Below are 18,755 nucleotides of genomic sequence, written 5' to 3'. Positions count from 1 at the left end.
AATGAAAACTGGCGTTTCCCCGCGTGGGGCACGCGCTGGGCGGGACTTGTGGCGCGGCCGCAGGGGCGGGCGTTTCGGGGTGTCCAGGGCCGCTCGGTCTGATCTGAGGCTCCCGGGGGCTGCCCTGGGGCTGGGGCAACGGGAGCGGGAAGCCGCGAGAGTAGGCCGGTCCGAGGCTCGCCAGCTGCGTCCGGGGGTGACCCCGATTCTGGATCGGGGTCGGGGGTGCGCGGGGCCCGTGCTGGTCCTCCTCTCCGGACGCTGTTCCGCCCAGAGTCCGATGGCGGCGGCCGCGCGGAGGGGCCCGGCTCCGGTAAGCGCTGGTCCCCGGGTCCTCCCCGCACATGCCGAAGTACGAAGGGGCGGCCCACGCTCACGACCCTGGGTCGGGTCCCCATTTCTGTCAGCCAGTGTGATGCGGTGTGGGAGGGTCACAGGCAGAGGAGGGTCACAGGCAGAGGGACAGGGCCTGGGGTTTGTCCCCAGGGAACAGCTCGAGAGGGGACGGGTCACGAGTGGAAAGGCAGCCTGAGCGGCTGAGCCTTCGCTCTGAGCCGTTGGTGGCCACGGAACACTATGCACATAGGAGGGACCCCATCAGTTGCTCAGAGTTTTCAAAGGCGTCTTAGGGAGCACCGAGGGGATGGGGTGAGGAGGGCGGAGCAAGTCCGTTCAGTGGACAGCTAGAGGGTTGTGGCCGGGGCTGGGCCGATGGCAGGGGAGGGGATGCACCGATAGGTCTCAGATGGAGTTTTAAAACTGGACAGAATTTCCTGCTGCATCAGAAGTGGCTGTGAGAGAAAGAAGGGAATGAAGGACCATCAGTGTTTTTGTTTGCTTTTTTCTTTTTTTCCCCTAAATGTTTCCTGAAAATCTCGGTAAGGATGGAGATGGGGAAGTTCGTGCAGGAGCACGCTTCAGGGAGAAGAGTAGGAGTTGGATTTGGGACAGGGTAATCCGAGATTACCGAGGTTACCGTGTGGCGTGCAGGTGTCACGTGGGTAGCTTGCTCACTCCCGGCTCAAGTTCTGGGGAGAGGTCTGTGTGAAACCGAGGGCTGGTAGGCATTGTCCTGAACCAGGGCAAGGCCTGGGACTCCTATTTAGGAAGAATTGCCAAGTTCATATTTCAGATGGGCCTGGAGGCGGGGCTGCTTCCAAAGTGGTGGATCCCGTGGTCCCACGTGGTTCTGGTGGGTGTGTGAGTCAGTGGAGGGTTATAGGGTGTAAGGACCCAGGACTGGAAGGGAGACCGAGATGGTTGCCATTCCAGCCTCAGCAGGACCCCCGTGTCCGCTCCTTGTGGAGGAAAGGAAAGGCCAGTCCGGTGCGTGGAGCAGCCCCTCTTGGTGCTTAAGTTTCCGCAGCCTTCAGGGCTGGAGGGCTGAGTCGCTGGAAAGGCGGCATCAGGACTGCCCTTAGGGGAGAGCACAGCAAACAGCCAGGGGCCACCAGGGCTAGTATCTACTCCATTTCCTCTGCCCGAGCTCCCAGTTTATTAACTTGTGACTTTATGTGAGTAAGTGCTTATTTAAACATTAATTGATAAAAATACATACATATGTGTATATATGCATGTGCATACACGTGTACACATACACACGTGTGTATACGCATACATACATCGGCAATTAAAATAAAAATTTAATGAGCTAAGTTGATGTAAGCCCTTAATAACTGAGGGTTTGTTTTTTTTTTAATTTTTAAATATGTTTATTTTTGAGAGTGAGCTAGAGTGCAAGTGGAGGAGGGGCAGAGAGAGAGGGAGACACAGAACCCACAGCAGGCTCCGGGCTCCGAGCTGTCAGCACAGAGCCCGACGTGGGGCTGGAACCCACGAACTGTGAGATTGTGACCTGAGCTGAAGTCAGACATTTAACTGGCTGAGCCACCCAGGCACCCCAATAATTGAGGTTTTAATGTACTGCTAAGCATCTGATTAAAATCAAATGTCTCGAATATCACATTCTATTAGTTAAAAGGCATGTACAAAATACACTTTCAATATTGTCAGTGCATTTTCACTGAAAATGTTGACAAAAGGGGGTTCCTGGGTGGCTCAGTTGGTCAAGCGTCCGACTCTTGGTTTCAGCTCAGATCATGATTTCATGAACTTCAGATCAGGTTCATGAGTTCAAGCCACAAATCGGGCTCCACACTGACAGCGCAGAGCCTGTTTAGGATTCCCTTTCTCCCTCTGTCTGTCTCTCTGTCTCTTTCTCTCTCTGTCTCTCTCTCTCTCTCTCCCTCCCTTCCTCTCTCTCTGCTCCTCCCCTGTCTGTGTGCTCTCTCTCTCAAAATAAATAAACCTAAAAAATGTTGATAAAAGTGTTAATTATGAGGAGAGTAAGAGTCACTACTCAGTACTTGACACATAGGGATGAGTTTGATATAAACGGTTGCCCCACTGGATGGACACCACTGTTATTCCCATTTCACAGATGCCAACGCTGAGGCACAGGGTGGTTGAGTAGTTGTCCAAAGTCACGCAGCGGGTAAGACGCATCCCTGAGGACCGAGGCCCGGGTGGTGTGAGGCCCTTGAGCGGCCTTTGTGGCCCAACACTGTTGCCTGCCTCTCCCGGCCTTGCTTTTCTGTAGGTTCCTGTTGGCTGCAGATTTGCTTCCAGACTGTGCAGAGGGTCGTGAGGGGTGTCCCTGCTCAGTTCCCATCTACGTGGGCTTCAGGATTCTGTGACTCTTTCCCCACTACTCTCCCCACCCCTCCATCCTAGATCCCTGGACGGTGATCACCTAAGGTCGGGGGCCTGAGTCCAGACCGGGAATTTTACGGATTGGTTCCCATTCCTGGCAACCAGTGGCATTAGGTTTATAAGGCATCACATTCACAGTGAGAAATATTGGAAAATGCTAGAGGTGAGGCTGGGCCATGAATGCTCACACAACTTTAGGTCTCTGTTGTGTGTGGTGGAAACAGCAGGAAATAGAAATTGGAGCTGGAGTAGTGGCCAGGAGCGGACGTGGGGAGGTGGCAGCCACAATAGTCAGGTGAGTGTTGGTGGCGGCTGCAGAGGCGGGAGATATATTGGAATCTGTGTCCGCTTATCAGTAGGTCTGAGCAGACTTTGTGACGTGGAGGGTGGGAGAAAGAAGTCCAAGAGTCCGCGGTGGCTCCGAGATGTTTGGTCTTAGCAGCTAGAAGCGGGCACGTAGCACCAGGGCCGACTCGGTGGTAAGAGTCATTTTCGGCGGGAATACCGGGAGTCGGGTTTGGGCTGTGTCGAATGGGATGCTTCAGGGACCCTCAGGTGGATGTGTCGAGGGGGCGCCCAGACACGCAAGTCTGGAGCTGAGGTGAAGCGCTCAGATTGGAGACGCCCATGGTACGGACGGTGCGTGGATCAGAATGGAGCCGTGGATCAGATTTGGCAGGAGCATCTTCAGGCCCTGGTGGCGATGCCGTGTGGTAACAAGGGAAGGGGGGTGTGGGGCCAAGGACCAAGCCTTGCTGGACACCTGGGTAGGGGTGGTAGGCTTCACAAAGACTCCTGAGGGAGAACAGTGTCCATGGGGACCGGGTGTAGGAGTGTGGAGGGTCTGGCTGGTGGCCTGGGGCCATGAGATGGATGTGGAGACGGGGCAGTGAGGTGACAGTGAAGATGGCACCTCTGCTTATTCATCCAGCTCCGGGCTCCCCGGGCTCCTGTTCTGACCTTTGCCGGGACCAGGAGATTAGCTCAAGATCACACGGGGTCTTCGGGGAGAATTGGCCAGCCTCGTGTGAGAGACGGGTGGGCTTCGGCTCACAGAAGTGTCAGAGGAAACTGAGGCGGGTGAGGGGACACCTTTGCAACACGGCAGTGGAGGAGAGCTGAGGGCGTCTGACATCTGTGTGTGGTTCCTGGTGGCTGAGGATGAAGCGAGGACAAGGGCCAGGCAGGAAGGCCTCGAAAGCAGGCCTGGGGGTTGCCTTGGGAAGTCCGGGATAGGATGGGGTTCTGATTACATGTGCCAAGGCATACAGTGGCATTTGGTGAGGCCAGGGAGATGCATGGCGTTGGGGGGGGGGGGGGGGAGGGGCGGAGATACGAAGGGAGGTGTGGCACAGTGACGTGCGTGTTGGGATGGCTCCAGGCCCTTGTACAGGGGCTGAAGGGAGCACAGTGGCCCCAAGTTAGTTGTGTTTGGGAAGCACAGTCTGGGGGACTCCAAGTGAATTGTCTGGCAGAAGGGTGACGCTCTGCATGCCAGGCCCAGAACTCAGGTGGCATTTTTCCTGCCCACCTGTTCTTGCTGAGGACTGAACAGTGCTTACTGGGACAGTGAGGAGCAAGCAGGCATCAATGGCTCCTCTGAGGTGAGGACGTTTGTGGGGACGGCTGGAGTCCTGGGAAAGGAGGGTACACGTGAACTCAGCTGCCCCGTCTTGACAGGGCTGTGTGACCTTTGAGGACGTGGCTGTCCGCTTCTCCTGGGAAGAGTGGGGTCTCCTTGATGAAGCCCAGAGACTCTTGTACCGTGATGTGATGCTGGAGAACTTTGCGCTGATGGCCTCTCTGGGTAAGGTCCTCACAACCCAGTGCCGTGTCCTGGGCTGGGCTCTGCTCTTCCCCTTTCCCTCACGGGCTGGTTTGGCCTTTCCAAAGCCGGACCGTGGGCACTTCTTCCCTGTGTTCTTGAGTAGGTGCTCTGACGGCCTGGGCTCCGTGCACTACCCCTTCTGTTCTTGAGCTGCCTGAAGGCTCGCTGCTCCAAAGCCATGCAGGAAAGTTTGGGGATCAGGAGTCTTGCAGTCAGCCTAATGGGTCACACCCTGTCGCCTCTCCCTGGCCCAGGGATGCTGTGAAGGTCCATGGCCGCTCTGTGCCCCAGGCTCTGCCCTGTTCTCTGGCTGACGTGTGGGATGTGCCTATAACAGCACTTGAGGCACCGACAGAGCCACTGCTTGACTGGGCTGTTCCTGCAGGAGTGTCTTCTAAGATTCTTCTGTGATATTTAGTTTTCTTTCCTGTGGTCTGTCATGAGGTGGGTCGCTTTGATCTACCTGTCTTATCTCTCCCTTAGGACTCGCGTCTTCCAGGACTCATGAAATTTCCCAGTTGGAGTGGTGGAGACAGCCCTCCTTGCCTCCCTGTGGAGTCATGACTGCAGCCATGCCCAGAGGTACTTGGAGGGAGGGGCTGGGCAGATGTGAACTCAGGGACGGGCTCAGGTCACACCAGGAGTCCTTGTACGGGACCCTGGTGGTTGGGTGCCGAGGCCCAGGCCACAGCTGAGTTCCAGCTTTTCTTTCTCAGTTGTGCTTTTACCACGTTTACTCTGATTTCTGACTGAGGACCATCCCCTTCCCTCTGCCCGTCCTCCGGATCTCACCTGATCTTCCCCACTGCTCCCTCTGCAGTGTTCCCCAACAGTGGCCTTGTTTTGTGTTTTATGAGATGGTCTGTTGGGCAGGGCCACAAGAGGAGGGTCAAGGGCAGCTCAGGAAAAAGCAAAGTTTATTACGTGCAGCAGGTCCAGAGAGACAGTCACGACACGCTGGGGGTGTGTGGGTGTGTAGGGGGGTCACAAGCAGGTCCAGAGACCGTCACGACACGCTTGGGGTATATGGGGGGGGGGGTCATAAGCAGGTCCAGAGATAGTCACGACACACTGGGGGGGTGTGGGGAGGGGTTCGCGTGGGAGGGAGCACTCGGGGAGTGGGCTCAGCCAAGCAGGGGGAAGCAGAGAGTGAGTGAGGACCCGTGGGTCAGGGGGCGGACGCAAGAACAGGTGTGAGCACATGTCATTTGGAACATTCGAATGTCACCAGGTCACAGGAAAGGTCAAGAAGGGGGACTTGTGACAGGACATCACTTGGGTAGGCTGGTCACCTGGGTGGCGTGCTCACAGCCTGTTTGTGGGGATGTTGAGGCAGCAGGAAAATACAGAAGTTTAAAAGGTTACAATACAATTGAGCCTGTGGTGGCTAACCCCATCGGCAGGACGAGGTGGGACGGCTCACATTTGCCCCCTGGGGGTGAGGATGTTAGAGGTGCCTGGCGTAGCTTGGTCTAGCCACCCAAGGCAAGCTCTGATGTAGACCGCGGGGAGGGGTCCTAGGCACACGGTGAGGGCTTGAAACCCAGGCCTCAGCCAGACGCTGCACTTAGTGGGGGAAAACCAGGGGAACAGTTCAGGTACCTCTTGGTTTAAGGGACGCCGTTGGAAGGTTTTGGTTACATTATGAAAGATTTTTTTTTTTAATGTTTATCATTTATTTTGAGAGACAGAACACACATAAGCGGAGGGAGGGGCAGAGAGAGAGAGGAGAGAGAGAATCCCAGGCAGGCTCCCTGCTGTCAGCAAGGCTCGAGCCCACAAACCGTGAGATCATGACCTGAGCCCAGATCAAGAGTCCGACGCTTAACCGGCTAAGGCGCCCCTGAAAGATTTTTATCTCTTGGCCTAATCTTCAAAGCTCGGCTTATAGCTGTCTAGAATTAGTGATTTACTTTCAGCAGGAAGTATCCCGAGGAACACGAACACCTCCTCTCCTGGCCGGTAAACAGTTGTAAGCCAGTCTGTTTTCCGTGGCCACGTGGGCTTAGAGACTCGTGGGCTTGTTGCACACGGAACAGTGTTTAGTACAGCCTTTGTCTGTGACCTTGAGAGGCCGCCAGAAGGTGCTGGTGGGCAGTCATGCCGTAATCCCACTTGACAAAGGCTGCTGAACTGGGGCCAGCTCTGGTGTCTCCCGTGGTATGGCCAGGCCTACTCAGATGGGAATAAATGTTGCCTGTTTTGCCTGGGGTCGATAGCAAAGGGGGTGGGTGCCCGGTGGACGAAGAGCTGTGGGGATCCCCAGTGTGAGCACCGCACACTGGCGTACAGACTCCTGGGGTCAGCAGCGGAAAGTACAGAAAGTGGTGTACCCATGAGTTTGGGTTGTAGTGGAATCCAGAGGCGCTGTTACTTGAAGGCTAATGTGCCCCTGAGGAGGCAAGAGCCCTAACGGGGGCATTGGTCAAGCGTGGCTGGTTCCTGGGCACAAGTGGAAGGCCTGTGAGAGTGACGTCACTGTAATGTGCAGCCACTCCCGGGGAGTATAGCTGGGGACAAAGGCAGGTGGTGTAAGCAGACAAGGTGCTTTGGGGGGACCCTTTCTGGGTCCTGAGAGATGGTGGCCGGTGGCCGGGCTAAGCCACTGGTGGACAACTCAGTAAATGTGTGTTGGGTTCCTTGAAAGGCAAAGGCACACGGGCTGTGACTGGTAGTAGGTACTGAATAAAATACACTGCCCAGATCTACCACAGCAAAATAGTCCCTGGGTACCCTTTAGTTCAGTTTTGTTAGGTATTAGAGCCTCGATGGGGGGAACTTAAGCGATAGTTAAGTGGCACTGTTGGTAGAAGCCTTGATGACTGGCCAAACAGGGTTACTGAAAGAGGAAATTAGAAGAATGGCCCCCTCCTTTAGTAGATCTCGAACAGCCCTCTGAAGGCCCCCTTGTTTCAGGTGATACTGTGGTGTATTTACTGCCTTCACCAGCAGGGGCGCCCCCGGCTCTCACTTGGTGATTCTTACTGGCAGGGCCAGGGACTATGGCTTGTCCAGCTTTGTACACGGCCTGCAGTGGTATCTCTGTCTACAGCAGGAAGACTCAAAGCATTAGAGGCCACTGAGACAGGCAGCCGTTCAATGAGGATTGTTGCAGTGTTGACAGCAAGTGCACTTTTGTTGCCATGAATTGTTTTACTGGCATTACCCTGTAGTTTAAAAGGGGCACCTCCTTTAAATCTGAGTTGGGTTGCTTGGAATGATGGTGGCTTGGGCTCCTGTAGTCTGTAAAGTTAGGAAATGTTTATTTTTAGAGTTCCAGTGAACTATATATGGGTGATTGCCCTTGGGGAGTGTGACCGGGCCTGAGGCCCCACTGAATCCTCACTGGAGAGGCCTTGGCGGCTGCCATTTTCAGAGCTGGAAGCATCCTTGGGTGGTTCCAGAGGAGTGGTTCCCTAAGCCTACAGACCTCTGGGTAATAATGGGTGAGGCTCTTTTAATCTCCTTTAGTTGTTATAATTTGGGGATAGCTTGACTAGTAGTTCATAGGGTGTCTCAGCTGTCAGTAAATGAGGCAAAGCCATATCGCCCAGAAGCAGCATCAGCAAATTGGGAAGGACGGAGCAGGCTGAATAGTGGAGGGGGGGGGGGGGGGGGTGTCTGCATCCTAGGAGGCGGAGTGTGAAAAGTCAGACTTTCTGAGAGTCATGGCAGGTGGAGCCCTTATGGCCTGTCAGGAAACCCATTCCATCCTGCTTGGCGTGGACATGCCGATAAAATCAAGCAGCTCTGCTGTGAATTGGGAAGGGTGCCTTCAAGAACAACTCCTAGACTCCGTGACAAAGAGGCTCCTCTGGATTGTTCTTGTCTGAATGTTCAAAGCACTGATAGGTCCACTGAACCTTTCTGATTTTTGCGGAGGAGCGTGAGGGCATCCCTGGTAGTGGGATGGTTTTCTGTCAGCCATCTCCAGGCCGTGGAAACCCAAGTCCACGGAGGCAGGGCTTCTGAATCCTGAGGGGTGGGAGAGGTTTCAGATTCCTCACCTGAGGCTTTGATATAACCTCAAAAATTTCTAGCCTCTGTCACCCCTGCGCTGACATTGGGGATACCCTATGTCCTCCTTGGGTGCCTTCAGCCCCAAATACCATGTGAGATTGGCCTTGGTGAGCCAGAGGATCCTGAAGTAGATGATGCATCTTCAGCTCTTTGAAGTGATGCCAGCAGCTGCCTCATCTCTGGGGCTCTGTGAACAAGAGCTGCGCGCCCGTAGTAAATACTCTCGGTAACCACTGAGCTCCTTCCCCGCTCCATCTCTTTGCACAGAATCTTTAATAGTTTGGATTTTCAATCTTGTGAAGTTAAGAATTTTAGCTTCTAGTTCCCTGTGATCTCCTGTGTTCTTGACCTGCTGGGTCTGAAAGACCTTGGATGCTTCCTTCCTGTGGCCCCATCTCTGTGGGTGACCTCAGCTGGGTTGGAATCCATTGAGGAGAGCTGTGGCGGCCAGATGACCTTTGGGGGTTGGTCCTAGCCCTTGGGAGCAGAGATCGCAGTTGGCAGGCAGCAGCACTAATCGGAACCCAGAAATGTTTCAAAGTTGTTTTACCTTTGTTGAATCATTGGCTCACCTCCTCTGATTATTGGGAGGTGCTAGAATTGAATGTTCCTGCCGAGATCCTGGGCCTAATATTTTGAGCTACTTACCTCCAGGGACGGGACCCATTGATACCCATGGGTTTGGGAGACAAACAGCAACAGCAGCAACACAACACGGTGGAGAAGGGGGGGTGCCCGCAGTACTGACCCTCACGGGGGGCCACGGTAGACTCCCATTGAAGGGGTGCAGATCGGTGGTTGGGTCTGAGGAGGAACACGGACTTGAGTGGGAACGTGAGGAACCTCCCCGTGCTGGTGCCGCAAGCACATGGGAGGCATCTCCCGAAGGTCACCCAGCCCTCCTCTGTTGACAAGCAGCTAATGGCCCACGCCTGACATTCAGTGTCTTTGCTGGCTGCGGGGACCCTGCCCTTCCACCCGCACCCTCAATCCCTGTGGAGACTTCATAGGTGTTTAGCCAACTATACCAGTCTGCCCCTTAATCAGGGAGCACTGGACACTCGCCCAGCCCCCATCCCCACCACCCTGTTGAGTCAGGCCTGGCAAGAAGTGAAGTCTCGGGGTATTTTAGGAGAATGAACTCCACAATTTAGTGTGGAAAGCCTTGGCAGTGCCTGAGAGGCGACACAACAGCTCAGACCAGCACGTAGGAGCACTGCACTGCCTCCCCAGGTGGTGGAGCCCGTCTGGGACAGCGGGTTAATAAACCGAGCAGTTCCAGACATTTCCTAAATCTTCGCCCTGTGACCAGACCCTCCTGTTTGTGACGCCAACCATTTTGTATTCGCTTGTGGGGCAGGCGCAGGAATAAACAAAATTTATACTCCGCTGGTAGGGAGAGCACAGGGAGGGAGCTCAGCCAGGCTGGGACGTAGAGGCGACCTGTGGGCAAGTGCTTGAACTGGGAGGCAGGGGGGTGCACAAGAAAAGGAGTGAGGGAATTTCATTGGTGCGTTTGAATGGCACCAGGTCCCAGTCAGGGGCGGGCAGGAAGGGGGACTTGTGGCAGGGCCCTACCTAGTCACACTAGTGCACGTGGTCACATAGCTCACAGCCTGTTTGTGGGGATGTAGAGGCAGTGGGAGAATATGTTTTCAAGGTTACAGTACAGGCGTTCACCGAGTGTGTCATGAGGCATGCACGTATCCTTAATGGTCCTTGAACACCAGCTGTTCAATTGCATTTGATTTCTTCTGGGCCTGGACACACCCTTCCGCACGGTGTTCCCGTGCCCTCAGTGGCCTTGCTGAAGGCCATTTGCAGAGGAATGTGTTGGAGACCCAGCCTACACCCCGTCCTTGTGTCCTTGCTGCTCATAAGGCCCCTCGCCAGTGTGCGAGCCCACCAGGGCCGGCACTGCACAGCAGGCCCTCCCTGGCCCCGAACCCCAGGCCCGATTCTGCCGGCAATTCTGTGGACTGATTCCTGGGTGGGTCGGACACATCTGTAAGCGTGCTCCCCCCTCCCCTGCACGGAAGTGCACACACACTTCACCAGCATCTCTTTGCTTTCAGGTTTGTGGCGTAGAGCAGAGGTCGAGGAAGCGCCTTCTGGGCAGAGCGTTTATGTAGAAGGAGTGTTCAGAGCAAAACTTCAACAGCAGAAGCCGCACTGTGGAGAGAGATCTTTAAGGAGAGAAGAGGGCAGGGAGGGTGGGAAGGACTTCCCAGTTAGTGCTGGTTTTCTTAACCATCAGGTGACCCACAGTGGAGGGAAGCCACATAGGAGCACCGAAGGTGGGGAGGCCTTCCAGCCTGGAAAAAGGCATTATGAATGCAGTGAATGTGGGAAAGCCTTTGGTCAGAAATACTTACTTGTTCAGCACCAGAGACTACATACTGGAGAAAAGCCTTATGAGTGCAGTGAATGCGGGAAGTTATTTAGCCATAAATCAAACCTTTTTATACACCAAATAGTTCACACTGGAGAAAGGCCTTACGGGTGTAGGGAGTGTGGAAAATCCTTTAGCCGCAATGCCGACCTCATTCAACACCAGAGAGTCCACACTGGAGAAAAGCCTTTTACATGCAGTGAATGTGGAAAAGCCTTCAGGCATAATTCCACGCTGGTTCAGCATCACAGGATCCACACTGGAGTGAGGCCTTATGAGTGCAGCCAATGTGGGAAATTCTTTAGCTTTAACTCAAGCCTCATGAAACACCAGAGAGTTCACACTGGAGAAAGACCTTATAAGTGCAGTGAATGTGGGAAATTCTATAGCCACAAGTCAAGCCTTATTAATCACTGGAGGGTTCACACTGGAGAAAGGCCTTACGAGTGCAGCGAATGTGGGAAATTTTTTAGCCAAAGCTCTAGCCTCATGCAACATCGAAAAGTTCACACTGGAGAGAAGCCTTTTAAGTGCAACGAATGTGGGAGATTCTTTAGTGAGAATTCCAGCCTTGTTAAACACCAGAGGGTTCACACTGGAGTGAGACCTTATGAGTGCAGGGAATGTGGGAAGTTTTTTCGCCACAGCTCCAGCCTTGTTAAACACCGGAGGATTCACACTGGAGAAATGCCTTATGAGTGCAGTAATTGTGGGAAATCCTTTAGCCAGCGTTTCAACCTCATTCAACACCAGAAAGTTCACAGTGGAGAAAGGTCTTGAATGCAACTAATGTGGAAAAGCCTTTTACCAAAGGTCTGCTCTGATTCAGCAGTGGAAGCTTCAGTCCAGATAGGCTGATGCATACAGTCAATGTGAAGAGTCTTTTGGCTTCAGCCACAGACTTAACCTTGTTGGGCATCAGAACGTTCACACTGGAGAGAAGCTTTAGGAGTGCAGTGCACGTGTGGTCTCATGGGCATCCTAACTTCAGACAGAGGAGCTCTGCACGTAGCCTTCGTGAGGGAGCCACAGTGGAACATCACTCATCCAGCTATGCTGACATACTGCCTCCTGAGAAGGTCGGCCTCTGCCTCGGAGCTCCAGGAAGAGGGATTCCCTGTTCCTGGATGTATCCATTTGGAGCAGAGTTCTACCTCTGTCACTGGAATGGGGAGAGGTAATGGTCTTGGTTCAGATGTGACTGGCTCTTGCTGTTCTTACTGAATATTAGGTGTTCTGGAGGAAATGTTTCCTTGTTTGCAGTATACCCTTAGGATCATTTCCAGAGACTTTAAGTTGTGTTTTTATAATTTTCCCCAATTTTAATAAGCAGGCCCACAAAGTTCCTCACACTGTCGTGCAGGAAGTTGATCTATTTAACTTTGTAAGAACTTGCCAAGTTGTGTTCTAGATAGTTGTGACATTTCATATTTCCTCCTAGAGTATATTCGATTTCCAGTTTCTTCACATTATTGCTGACCTTTGTATGTAAGACACAGGCCCTTTATTCATTTCAGCCACTCTAGTAGGTGTGTGGTTTTACCTTGCATCTCTATAGTGAGTCAGTGTTGAGCATTATTCTCTGTGTTTATCTGCCACCCATGTGTCTTCCTTAGGGAATTGTCTGTGGTTTTTTGCCTACTTTTAGAAAAATTGGTTGGTGTCTTACTATTTTGTGATTTGATATATTCTACATAGATAGAAGTTCCTTATTTGGTATATCTTTACCAGTGTTTTCTCACAGTCTGTGCCTTTGATTTTCATTTCTTAAAAGTCTCTTCCCTAGGGCAGAATTTGTTAATTTTCATGAAGTTCAATTTATTTGTTAGTGACTGCACGTTTGGTATTCTCTTCTTTTTCTTTTATGGTACTATATCTTGTCTGTAATAAAAGTCTTTCTGAGTATACTGGAGTCTTATCAGTCTTTATCCAATCTTGTGAAATCTTTGTAGGTTTAAATGTAGATGAAGAATTCAATGTATGTTGATGTACCTGTGTACATAACCCCTATCTCTTCTCGGCCTAGAAAGCAGTGGCACTGCAGTAGACATCAGCATATTTAGTGGCCAGTTATTGTCTTGTAAATGTAATTTTTCAATAAAAAGAACCCACACTCGGAAAAGAGGCTATGTTCAGGTTGGCGGCAGGAAAGGTACATGAGCCTAGGAAATATTCTTCAATTAGCCAAGAAATGCTCACAGAATGATGTTGATGTATTAGCTTTCCATTGCTGTCCTAACATATCACCACAGACCTATGGCTTAAACCACACAAATTATTTATAGCACTGTGGGTTGTAAGTCCTACCCAGGACCTACACAGGACAGGTCTCAATGGGCTAACATCAAGGTGTTGGCAGGGAATGTGTTCTTTTATGGAGGCTCTAAAACAGATCGTTTCCTACTCTTTTGAGTTGTTGGACAGTTTAAGTTCCTTGTGGTTGTAGGACTCCTGTTCCTGTTTTCTATGTAGCTGTCAGCTTAGGGTCAGCCCTGGAACATTTTAGAACTTTTACAGCATATGTAAAGCTGAAACAATACCAATTGTGCACAAGTCTTCCAAAACAAGGTTCATACATTTCCCAACTAATTAAGTGAACCCAATAATAACATGATACTACATATGGAGAATAATATTAAGACAAATTACAGAGCAATACCCACATTAACATAGATACAGCAAAACCTTAACAAAAATATTTTGGGGGTTGGGGAGAGGATGATGTGGCAGAGTAGGAGGACTGTAGGCTTGCCTTGTCCCATGAATACAACTAAATATCAAATCATCCTAAATACTCCAGAAATCAACTTAAAGACGCAGGCAGAACAAACTCCACAACTGAAGGTAGAGAAGAGGCCACATCAAAGAAGGTAGGAAGTGTGGAGATGTGGTCTGGGAGAGAAATGGATCGTGGCTGACATTTGTGGGGAGAGAGCCATGGTCACAGAGAAGGGCAAGAGACAGACTAGCACATGGGAAAGCATGGGGAAAATGAATCCCCATAGCAATTAGCTTGGAAATCAAGAGGGGCCAAATTTCATGAGTACTTGCATCCAGTAGGGCTTAAAGCCTGGAGTTCTAAAAGTCAGCAGGATCACATAGAGACACGAGGCCTTGGGGCTGCTTTTGGAGAGAAGGCAGAGCAAACAGCCTGTGGACAGTGATCCGAAGAATGCCTGGGGCACAGAATGGGGAGGTTATTTGCTCATCTTGTAGTGTGTCCCAAAGAGGCAGAATTCATGGAGAGGTCCCTGCAGGAACAAAGGAACTGGTAGATGCCATTTCCCTCCCCCACCCCTTGACATAAACACAGGGACACCTGCGAGAACCAGCATAGCACAGACACTTGCTCACTTGCTGCCTAACTTGTTTACACCAAGCTCAGCACCCTCCATGGTCTGGTAGAACTACCCTTCCTAGTCATGATTGCCTTAATCCTAGTGGAGTGGGCCCCCTCCCTCAGAAGACTGGCCCACATCCCTGCCAATACTGCACCTCCCAACCTGGGAATTTTGCAGGGCCTCCATTCCAGTGACAGTGGCGACAGGTCTTATTTCACAGGCAGACGAGAGCACATCTAGTTAAAATGTGCTACATTCAGGCCAAGGATAAAACATTACCCACAACAGGCAAATAATCTGCAGACGACTAGCTGGAAGGATAAAGCACCCAAGAGAAAACAGCAGAACACATACAGCACATATGATGAACACTCGGAAGTACCAGGCCCTGGGGGAAAGGGGGACACTATGCAGCAGGGCACTACAAGACCTCTTACTTATAAGGCCCTCAAGAGCAGGAGACCTAGTCGACTTTCCTAACAAACAGAAATAGGCACAGAGACCTAAAATGAGAAGAGGTACCAAATGGAACAGGATGAGGCCACAGACAGAGATCTAAATGAAACAGATATAAGTAACATGTCTGATGGAGTATTTAAAGCAATGATCATAAGGATACTCACTGGACTTGAGAAAAGAGTGGAAGACATCAGTGAAACCCTTAATACCTTAATAAAACCCTTAATAAAACCCTTAATAAAAATCATCAGAAATGAAGAGTGCAATAAATGAGATTAGAAACATGCTTAATGCAATGAACAGCAGGCTGGAAGAAGCAGAAGAAGGAATTGACCACCTAGAAGAGTAATGGAAAGTAATCAAGATGGACAAAAGAGGAAAAAAAAAAAAAGAAATATGCAAAATAAGAATAAACTTAGGGAACTCAGTGACTCCATCAAATGTATTAACATTTGCATGGGAGGAGGAGGAGAAAGGAGAAAAGGGGGCAGAAAAATTATTTGAAGAGAATAAGGCCATATATGACAAGCCCACTGCTATCATACTTAACAGTGAAAGCTGAAAGCTTTTCCTTTAATGTCAGGAAAAAGAACACCCACTCTCACCACTTTTATTCAACATAGCATTGTAAATCCCAGCCAGAGCTATCAGACAGGAAAAAGAAGTAAAAAGCATCTAACTTACAAAGGAAGAAATAAAACTGTCACTATTTGCTGACAACATGATTTTATATATAAAAAAAATCCTGAGGGGCACCTGAGTGGCTCAGTTGGTTAAGTATCTGACTTTGGCTTGGGTCATGAGCTCACGGTTCATTAATTTGGGGCCTGCAGTGGGCTTTCTGCTATTAGCACAGAACCTCCTTCAGATCCTCTGTCCCCCCTCCTTTCTGCCCCTCCCCTGCTCACATGTGGGGTCTCTCTCTCTCTCTCAAAAATAAACATTTTAAATCCTGAAAACTCCATCCAAAAAAAAAAAAAAAACCTGTTAGAATAAACAAATTCAAATTTGTTAAAGTTCAGCAAAGTACAAAATATACAAAAAAGTCGTGTTTTTATACACTAATAACAAAATAGAAGGAAATTTAAAAAGCAATCCCTTTTATAATTGCATCAAAAATAATAAAATACCTAGGAATAAACTTAACCAAGGTAGTAAAAGACCTATATACACTGATTACTATACAGGACTTTGATGAAAGATGAAAGAAGACATAAATAAATGGAAAGATATTCTGTGCTCATGGATTGGAAGAAATAATGCTGTTAAACTGTCCATATTACCCAAAGCAATCTACAGATTCAATGCAATCCCTATCAACATTTCAATGGCATTTTCCACAGAATTAGAACAATCCTAAAATGTGTACAGAGCCACAAAACATCCCAAATAGCCAAAGCAATCTTGAGAAAGAAGAACAAAGCTGGAGGCATCATGCTCCCTGATACCAAACTATTACAAAGCTATAAGTAATCAAAACAGTATCAGGGGGCATAAAAACAGACACATAGATCAATGGAAGAGAACAGAGGCCAGAAATAAACCCACATACATATGGTGAATTAATTCACAACAAAGGAGCCAAAGAGATTGAAAAAAATATCTTCAATAGTGTTGGGAAAACTGAACAGCCACATGCAAAAGAGTAAAACTGGATCACTACCTTACATGATACATAAAAAATAACTCAAAATGGATTAAAGACTTGGCCGTAATACCTGAAACCATAAATCTAGAAGAAAACGTATGTGGCAAGCTCCTTGACATCAGTCTTGATAATGATTATTTGGACCAGACTCCAAAAGCGAGAGAACAAAGGCAAAAATAAACAGGTGCAACTGCATAAAACAAAAACGCTTCTGCACAGCAAAGGAAAGCATCAACTCAAGTGAAAAGGCCATCTACTAAATGGGAGAAGATATTTGCAAATCATATTTTTTAGTATGGAAAATACATAAAGGACCCCTACGAGTCAACAATGAAAAAGAAACCAAACAATCCAGTTAAAAAAAGGGCAGATGTGAATAGACATTTTCCCAAAGAAGACATACAGGCTCAACATCACTCATCATCAGGGGCAAGGAAATGCAAATTAAAACCACAATGAGCTATTCCTTCTCACCTGACAGAATGGCTGTTATAAAAAAGACAAGAAATAACAAGTTTGGTGAGAATATGGAGAAAAGGAAATCCTTATGCACTGCTGGTAGGAATATAAATTGGTACAACCACTATGGAAAACAGTATAGAAGTTCCTCAAAAATTAAAAATGGATTCACCATATAATCCAGCAATTCCACTTCTATTTATCTGAAGAAAATGAAAACACCAATTTGAAAAGATACATGCAACCCTATGTTCATGGAAGCATTTACAATAATGAAGATGTGGAAACAAACTGTGTCCATCGATGGATGAACGGATAAAGATGTGGTGTGTATACACAATGGAATACTATTCAGCTATAAAAAAGAAGGAAAGCTTGCCATTTGCAACAACATGGATAGACCCTGAGTGTATAATGCTAAGTGAAATAAATCATGAAGACAAATCTGTATGTATGATCTCACTTATATGTGGAATTAAAAAAAATGAACTCATAAATACATAAATTGGTGCTTGCTAGAGGTGGGGGTTGAGAGGGTAGGCAAATGGATAAAGAGAGTCAAAAGGTACAATCCTCCAATTATAAAATAAATCATGAGGATGTAAGGTACTGCATGGTGACCACAGTTAACACTGTATTACATATTTGAAAGGTGCTAAGAGTATATCTTAAAAGTTTTCATCACAAGAAAAAAATGTTTTGTAACTGAATGGTGAAGGATGTTTATTAGACTTCCTGTGTTGAACATTTTTCAGTATATACAAATATAAAATCATTATGTTGCACACCTGAAATTAACTTGTGTCAATTATATCCCAATAAAGAATAAGGTTGTAATTACTCATTGGTAATGATTGTCTACTCTGAAAAAGAAAAAATAAAAGCAATTATAGTTAAGCAAAATCAGCAAGCTTACTTATACATATATAATGTTAACTCATTTCAATACAGAAAATTCTGTATAACAGAAACAAAAACTTTAAAATGTATTTAAAATAAAATATGCCATTTAAAATAGCAAAATATGAAGAATTGGGAGTAATCAGACAAAAACATGACTATGACCTTCAAATATTCTTACTAAGTCATAGCGTACTTGCTTGAGGTTTATAATACATGATTAGTATCTGTGCAATTATCTAATTGTTTGCTTTGCTTAAGGTTGGCTGTCACCCAAATAAAACTTTCTCCACATCAGGAACTGTGCTTTCCATGTGTCACACTATCCTATTCACTAGTGTGCAATACTAAGATATTTAAAAAATGAAGTGATTTTGAGAAGGTACCAAAAAAAAAAAAAGTCAACACACCACTTACATCAAAACTTCATGAGGACAAGAAACAAAACAATTACAGAAGTAGAGACCTAATTAACACAGGTGAATGAAATCAGTAGTAATAAAATATATGGCAAATCCCATCCAGGAAAAAGACGAAAAAAGGTATATATGAGTCACTGGGTTTTGTCAGAAGAAAACTAGGCTGGATTAACATTAGGGAAACAACCCGCACCCGCACAGTTGCTTTTCCTGTGTGCAGACGTGAGGAGCCTGTAAAGACTTGAGTCAGAGGACCTCCTTCCACGGCTCTAAAACCTTCCACGGCTCCCATCACCCTCAGAATAGAGATCCAGCTCCTCACGGGCCATTCCACTGCTGATTCCCGTCTGTCTGCTCTCCTGTTGCTGCAGGCACAGCATGGATCTGATGTCGCGAAACATTCCTAGTTTAGAACCACATCCAAACCTCTGTTCTTGCCAGTTCTTGTTCCTGGAAACCGTACTTCATCTTATTGGGCCCCAGAAACGGGAGGACACACAAGGCCCAGGGTGTCGCCTCCAGGCACCTGGAGGAAGGAGGACCGGTGCAGGTCCAGGAGAGGCGCGGCCAGGTGAGG

The 18,755-nt window shown here is 48.7% G+C and overlaps 1 protein-coding gene across 1 annotated transcript; it reads left to right on the top strand.

Annotated features, from left to right (window-relative positions):
• Positions 1-93: 93 nt before the first annotated feature.
• LOC122207637 (zinc finger protein 773-like) lies at positions 94-15,083 on the top strand. Its single transcript, XM_042917747.1, has 4 exons — positions 94-313; positions 4,393-4,519; positions 5,024-5,122; positions 10,636-15,083. Exons 1-4 carry the CDS (start codon positions 281-283, stop codon positions 11,730-11,732), a joined length of 1,356 nt encoding a protein of 451 aa, XP_042773681.1. The 5' UTR covers positions 94-280; the 3' UTR covers positions 11,733-15,083.
• Positions 15,084-18,755: the final 3,672 nt, after the last annotated feature.

The sequence above is a fragment of the Panthera leo genome, chromosome E2 (genome assembly GCF_018350215.1).
Source record: "Panthera leo isolate Ple1 chromosome E2, P.leo_Ple1_pat1.1, whole genome shotgun sequence".
Lineage (NCBI taxonomy): Eukaryota > Metazoa > Chordata > Mammalia > Carnivora > Felidae > Panthera > Panthera leo.
Note: the sequence above shows the minus strand (reverse complement) of the source record. Positions and strands in the feature narration are given on the sequence as shown.

Coding starts and splice junctions, on each gene's coding strand:
- LOC122207637 (XM_042917747.1), top strand. CDS start 281: ATGGCGGCGGCCGCGCGGAGGGGCCCGGCTCCG. Junction 314..4,392: donor CGCGGAGGGGCCCGGCTCCG/GTAAGCGCTGGT, acceptor CCGTCTTGACAG/GGCTGTGTGACCTTTGAGGA. Junction 5,123..10,635: donor GACTGCAGCCATGCCCAGAG/GTACTTGGAGGG, acceptor CTTTGCTTTCAG/GTTTGTGGCGTAGAGCAGAG.